Raw genomic sequence first — 7393 nt, forward strand, 5'->3', positions numbered from 1 at the left:
AGGTAGATAATAAGTACCCTTATATATATACTATAATAAAGTCTCTTATTCTACTATCTTATTTAGGTCCTATTATAGACCTATATTCTAGGATTCTAAATTAGTTCTACTCCCTAAGGTCCCGTTATAGACCTATTCTTTAAGGTTCTATTATAGATCTATCTATACTCTTAGTATTTAGGATCTCTTACTTAGTTATTATATAACTTTTGGGAGTTTCTAGGGTTATTCTATCCCGTAACCTTATTTATTCAATAAGTATACTTATCTAGGCTGCGCTACAGATAGTCTATAATATCTAAATACTTTATACTTCTATAGAGAACTTAGTATATTATATTAAGGGGGAGGTATTATAATTAGTAGTTCTTATAGATAATCTTTTAAAATCTACTTTTACTAGGGGTTAAATATCTAATCCTAGAGTCTTGGCTAGAGGTAGACTAATAATATTAAGGTCTAATTTCTAATTAGCCTAAACTATTTCTCTAATTAAAGGGTACTCTAATTTATTAATTCTAATAATATAAGGTATATAGAATACTTTATTATCCTTAATTAGTAAGAATAAAAGTTTAATTAATTACTTAATATTTATTATAGGTCTCAAGGAGTTAATATATAGGGAGAAGGCTACTTAAAAATTAGAGTTAGCCCTTATTAATAGAGGAACTAGCTAAGTTTTAGACTTTTTAGTAGACTCTAGCGTTAGAGAGCTAATCTTCTTATAGAATAATTTCCGAGTAGTAAATCTTTTTATCTCTTAGTAAGTAGTAGGGCTCTAAGCTAGGAGATCTAGGAGAGATATATTAACTTTAGTAGTCTTTAATATATTATAGATAAATAAAGGCTTATCTTTTATATTCTTATTAAAAACTACTATAGAAGCTAAGTTTCTTTCTTTAGGTCTGGTAGAGTCCCTTACTCTAGTAGATCTTAACTAATTAGTAGTATCTCTCTTAGTAATAGAAGATCTTTCTTCTAGAAAGATATATATTTTAACTTCTAATAAGTTCTTTATCTAGATATTAAATAAGTTTTATATAAAGGAATTAATAGAGAGGTAGTTCTAATTTTATTTTAAAGTAGAGTTAGGGTAGTTCGCGGCTATTCTATTATAGTTCTTCTTTTAAGCTATCTATACTATAGTAAGTTAAGTATTTATAATTTACTACTTAATACTACTAAATATAATATTCTTTAGAACTCTTTACTCCTTAGAGCTTAAGTAGTTATTAGTATAAGTAGAAGTAAAATAACCCTCCTTACTATACTTTATTGTTGGAGCGTTAGCGAAGACTATTGTATTTCAAATAATTCAAATAATCGGTTGAAATATTCAAATCTGTGGATCCTTGAAAAATAGCTATAAAATAGCTGATTGGTTAGAATTCTCGCTTCTAATTGGTTACTGAAACAGTGTATATCTAGTGGCTTGGCGAGGATAATTAATCCCTCACCAAAATTATTATTAATAAGGTTTTTTAGCTTCTTTTTCAACTTTTTTTATAGCTTCTTTTAGTAGCTTAGTATAGATGATTAAGCCCTTATAAAGAAGATGACTAAGCCTCTATTAAAAGGATAACTAAGCCCTTATTAAAAAGATAACTAAGCCCTTATTAGAAGGATAACTAAGCCTTTATTAAGAAGATGATTAAGCCCCTATTAGAAGGATAACTAAGCCCCTATTAAAAGGATGACTAATCCCTTATTAAAAGAATGATAAAGCCCTTATTAAAAAGATGACTAAGCCCTTATTAAAGGGATGACTAAGCCCCTATTAGAAGGATGACTAAGCCCCTATTAAAAGGATGACAAAGCCCTTACCAAAAAAAAGCTTTAATTCACAAGATTGAAAGAATCAGAAAGATTAAACTAAAAAAAGGATATAAATACTTTAAATTCTATCTTAAAAGATTTTTAAATTATTAATCTATTATTTTAAATATTTAAATTATTAAAATATTAGTAAAAATTATTATATTTTAAGTAGTTTAAATAATAGATTAAAATTTTTAAATTTATAAATTTTAGAAAAATAGCTATAAAATAACTTATTAATTAATATTCTTATTTCTAATTAGTTACTAGAGTAGTATATATTTAATAGTTTAATAAAAATAATTAATCTTTTTTTAAAATTAGTAGTAAAAAACTTTAAGAATAAAATTAAAAAAATCAGAAAAATTAAATTAAAAATAAAATATAAATATTTTAAATTCTATTTTAGAAAACTTTTAAACTATTAATTTACTATTTTAAATTCTTTACTATTAGAGAAATATTATAATATCCTTTATTAAACTATTTTAATATTTAAAAAATTAAAATTTAAAAATTATTTTTATTTTTTTAAATAAAAAAATAGAAAAATTAAATATTTAATAATTTAATAAAAATAACTAAACTTTTATTAAAATTATAATTATAAATTATTTTTAGCTTTTTTTAGTAGCTTAATATAGATAATTAAGCTCTTATTTAAAAAAAATTTTGAAAATATAATTAAAAAAATCAAAAAAATTAAATTAAAAATAGAATATAAATATTTTAATTAAAAATAATTAAAAAGCTCCGACAATCAATAAATAGCTTTGCTAGCTATAGGAGGAAGTTAAATTTTCAAACTTCCGACTTACCTAGTATATAAGGTGATACTAGGGGGTATAGTCTACGTTTTAGAGCTATTAATATAAGGGTTCTTAAAAGTAGAGATCTTAGAGGGCCTACTCGTAGTTCCTTTTAGCTTATTCTAAGGATTAGGCGTTACTTACTAGGGATTAGGTTACTAAGCTTGAGTCTTATAGAAACCTCCTTATACTCTAGCTAAAACTACTATAGACTTAATTATTACCTAGTTAGCAAGCTCTTTAGGAGGGGGTATAATAAGGGGAATAGAATTAGGAACTATTTAAGAGGTAGGAATAGTTTTTATAGAGTTTATAGGTAGGCTTAATATAGTAGAGCCTATTATCTATAATTAAGTGATAGTAGTAGTAGTTATATTATTAAAAGGAGGGCTAGAGGTCTAAATAGAGGCTTGTTTAAAAGTACTAAAGGAATATATATAATACTTATAAATATTTTTAATTTACTATATATTATAAGTCAAATTTATTAACTCCCTTAAAAGCTAAAGTTTTTATTTTTTAGTATTCTTTATCTTTATGTAGTATACTAATTTACTAGTTTATAGAGCTTCTCTAATAATAGCTATTACTTAAAATAAACTTATAGATTCTAAAAGAGTAGCTTTAATAGCTTCCTTATAGATATTAGTATTTTATAATCTTTAGGCCTATATTTATAGAACTACTCTTAATACTACTTTATTACTTTAAGATATTAATCTAGATAGTAGAGAGTCCACTATACCCTACTATAATAATAAAGTTTACCCTCTCTTATAGTACTAGGTAATAAATTTCTATAGGCCTTACTTAAGTACTAATAGTTTATTAATAAGGGGGGTAAGTTACTTATTCTAGTTAAGCCTTAGGAATTGTAAGTATAAGTATTTCTTAATAGTAAGTATAGCCTTAGTAATCCTTATATTTAATAGAGTTCTAATACTAGGGTCTTCTACTATTTAGTTTTAAGTAGAGCTAGTTAGTAGTATTTTAATAGCTATAAAGTAATTTATAGATAAAATAGTTAGAAAATTTAAAAAATAGTCTACTAAAAGATATAACTCCTAATCTAACTTAGTAAGCTATAATTTAGTACTACTCTTTTTAGTACTACTAAAAGGCCTATATAGCTTAAACTTAGGGAGTCTTAAGTTTTAACTTTAATAAAGAGCTATATTACTTATTCTATTTTAAAATTAATAAAATAGTGTCTCGTTTTTATATAGCGCTAGCTCTAAATTAGAGAAACTTAGTCTCCTAACTATAAGTATTATTTTACTATAGTCAAAATCTATACTAGATAATAAACTATCTCTTATAAATAACTCTAACCCTATAGGACCCTTATCTAAGTCTAGAGTTAGGGATTTTAAAGGGTTTATTCTATTATTAGAGGGACTAAAAGAGTTAATAGATCTCTTTCTATAAGACTAGGGTACTACTTTTATAATAAGGAACTAGTAGTTCTAATAAGATAGAAGAGAAATAGAAGGATAATAAATATTATAAGAAAGGAGCTAATTAGTAGACTTTATACCTTTTATAAAAAGTAAAGGTATAATATATATATTAATAAACTACTTTTAGATTTAATATAGTTCTAGAGAGTTTAGATAGATATAGAACTAAAGATTATAACTTTAATAAATAAAGCTTAATAACCTTAAATTAAGCTATTAAGGGATAATTATATTAAAATAAGGTTAATTATAGCTAAATAATAAAATAAGATATAGTTTAATATTCTAGACTATATTCTTATAGTATTGCTATAGGATTAAGCCTAACTAAGAGTAAAGAACTAGTAGAACTCTTATTATAATTTAGAATTTAGTAACTATAAATAAATCTCTAGACTATCCTTAAGTAACTAAGAGTAGTAAGGCTTGATCTTAAGTTTGATATAGAATATATAAAAAAAAGGGGCTTTAAAGTAGCTTATTTAGATATAATATTAGTAATAATGATCTTTCTAACTTTAGCTAGGGACTAAGAATATAAAAGTAGTGACTAATTACATAATCAGTTCCACTACCTGATACTCGCTCCGGAGCAAGCTGAATGTTCAACTTGCCGACCGATTTTCCCAGTCGTATATTGCAACAATATCCCGGACTGCCATTGATTATTAACAAAGACCGAAAGACCTCATTGCTCTGAAACTGCGGCGAAGTGATATGGGTCCAGTCTAACATCCTGTGTCCTGCTTTGCCTTTTCAACAGCCTGTGCAAGGCGCTGGACTCCTTCCTCCAGCATATCTTCGTCCACGTACGCCAGACATATACGCACAAAGCTGTCCAGCGGCCCGTCGGCGTCTGCATAGTCATAGTCTGGCTTTGCGCCTTCACCAGTGACCTTGCTTCCCTCACCAGCGGCAATCCGTAGACTCAGCTCCTCTGCAGCAATCCTGGTCACACGGTTTGCTGAGATGCCAGGAGGAAGGCGGAGCCAGAAGAAGTAACCGCCTGAAATCTCACTAGGCATTATCTTATCGCTGCTACCAGACGGTGGTGACGGGGAAAGGGGTTTGGTGAAGGTCATACCAAGAGGGTGGAGATGCTTTTCGATTGCGGCGCGCAGGATGTGGTACCGTTTCGAGTATGCCGGGCAAAGCACCTCTGGGATATACCATTGGATGAAGCCGGAGGAGAGGAGCCGGCAGATGAAGGTAGACGTCAACTGTGATGGAGCGCCACCAGAACGTGTCGAGCCTCTGCGATTCCTCCGCGGTTAGTCTTGTCGGGTGTTGCTGGCAGTTACAAATTAATGTCCAGGTAGTGAGAGTTTCACTTACGTCTGTCCAACGCCATATACAAATTTTTCCGTCCCTTCAGCCCACCCAACTCGACATCCAGGGCCGAGAAGTTTGCTAAAGCTCCCGTTACTCATACAATTTCCGAACTCGTCCCTTGGCCCGCCGTCCAGGAAACGATCGATGTCAACTAGACGTGGTGCAACGGCAGTCGTAAGCTGTAGTTGCGTGGATGACGGGTCGATGTGCCACTGTAGAAAGTCGTAGACATCATCTGTCACCACCAGTGCGTCATACTGTCGAGCGAGACGGAGAAGCTGCGTACGTCGGCGGACGGACATGATTCTAGACGACGGGTTGGCGAAGGTAGGGACTGCATATATAATATGCTTATATATCTTCCTCCATGGCCGTGGGGGCTTCAATTTCTGCCGAATTGTCAGTACTCGTTGCCAAATCAAGAAGGCTATATATATAACGTACTGGCTCCAGATTCCCGTCTGCCACTGCCCGTTCCTCGCTCTTGTTCAGCTCCCTCTCGAGAAAGTCAACGTCAATACCCTCAGCATCCTCCCTGACGGCTCTCAGCTTGTCTCCGAACCCAGCATCCTCGAACATGCCACACGCAAGATAATACGTCGGCGACACCAGCCATACGTTCCGCGTATACACTGGGTCAGAAAACACCTGCAGCACACAGGCCAAGTTCTGACTGGCGCCGCCAGATATCACTATCCTGCCGGCATCCACGGCTTCCTGTGGCTGGTAGAAGGCCGTCAGCCATCTTGCTATCTCGGCACGCAGCGAGGGGTCTCCTTCATCCGGGCCGTAGCCTAGGGCGGGCTCCGAGAGTGCCGGCGTGTGTAGGACAGCCTTGGATGCCTCTGACAGGGCTGACGTGGGGTGTAGTGAGGGATGGGGCCAGCCCCGGGACAGATTGATGGGCCGCTGTGTGAAGCGGACTGTCATTGTGTCGTTTGTAACTGTTCAAGTTATCTTTCTGGTTTTTGCTATACTCTGGTAGCTACTCTCGGCGGTTGGTTTCTGGCTCTGGAGGAGTGATGGGTTATGGATGCGGCGCGGGGCGCGAGGCGAACCATGTCTTTGCAGACGGCCTGAACAAGGTTCCGTGGTCCAATTCTATCATTCCTCGCCTTCAGGGGTAGTAACCGACAATCTTATCGGGCACAGTAATATCGATATACGGCACCTGCTCCTAGATGCAGCCAAATGTGTATCCCTAGCAGGAGTGTGAGCAGTGGTAGTTACAATATCATGACATCACCACCTACCAGTGCCTTTATGGCCCATCAAGCACCTCCAAGCTGCCTATAGATCTTCTCTAGGCTTCTTCTCATGTAGCCAGCGCAGTATCAACTCTGTCTCCTTTCTCAGTCTATCGCCGTCCTTGGGTTGTCTTCATTTCGTCTGATGTCGTCGTCGTCGAGTTATCAAAACTATCCACGTCTCGTCTATAAGAAACACGCCGAGGAAGCCATCACATGACAAGATCGCATTGATGGTTTAGTGGTAAAATCCGTCGTTGCCATCGACGGGCCCCGGGTTCGATTCCCGGTCGATGCACTTTTTTTGCCTCTTCATTTTGCTCTTCTCTTTTAGTTCCTGGTGCTTCTCTACGAAGTCCTACGGCGTTTTTCCCTATCGATTTGTATTGTTGAAGCCTTTGGAAATCTCCTGCAAGGAGTAGTTAGATATCACGTGTATAAATATGCAGCTTTCTCGTTCTTTTTGACTGCTGAAACTCGAGCTGTGCATTTGGAAGCTGTGAAACAAGGAGAAACATGCAGAGCGTCATGAATAAACAGCTAGTTGGCGGCTATTCTAGTTCATCTCTCTTTGCTTTGTCTACGCTGTTTTGCTGTAGGAGAAGCAAAGGCTGCGTGGGATATCTAGGGCTTAGGTCTAGGGCTAGATAGTTGGAGATGCCGAAAGGGAAAATACATATTTCTTGTCATCGCGTTTAGGCGCATTAATTAATTGTTATAGAGC

At 34.2% G+C, this 7393-nt stretch overlaps 1 protein-coding gene and 1 non-coding gene across 2 annotated transcripts; one reads left to right on the forward strand and one right to left on the reverse strand.

Annotated features, from left to right (window-relative positions):
- Positions 1 to 4575: 4575 nt before the first annotated feature.
- On the reverse strand, positions 4576 to 6804 carry TERG_08041 (uncharacterized protein). The gene is made up of 3 exons (XM_047748875.1): positions 6676 to 6804; positions 5867 to 6623; positions 4576 to 5811 (listed from the first exon to the last, which is right to left on the reverse strand). Exons 2-3 carry the CDS (start codon positions 6350 to 6352, stop codon positions 5422 to 5424), a joined length of 876 nt encoding a protein of 291 aa, XP_047604866.1. The 5' UTR covers positions 6353 to 6623; positions 6676 to 6804; the 3' UTR covers positions 4576 to 5421.
- A 92-nt stretch (positions 6805 to 6896) lies between these two features.
- Positions 6897 to 6967, forward strand: TERG_10579. The gene has a single exon. It is a non-coding gene; the product is annotated as a tRNA-Gly (tRNA).
- Positions 6968 to 7393: the final 426 nt, after the last annotated feature.

This window comes from Trichophyton rubrum, assembly GCF_000151425.1.
Source record: "Trichophyton rubrum CBS 118892 genomic scaffold supercont2.12, whole genome shotgun sequence".
Lineage (NCBI taxonomy): Eukaryota > Fungi > Ascomycota > Eurotiomycetes > Onygenales > Arthrodermataceae > Trichophyton > Trichophyton rubrum.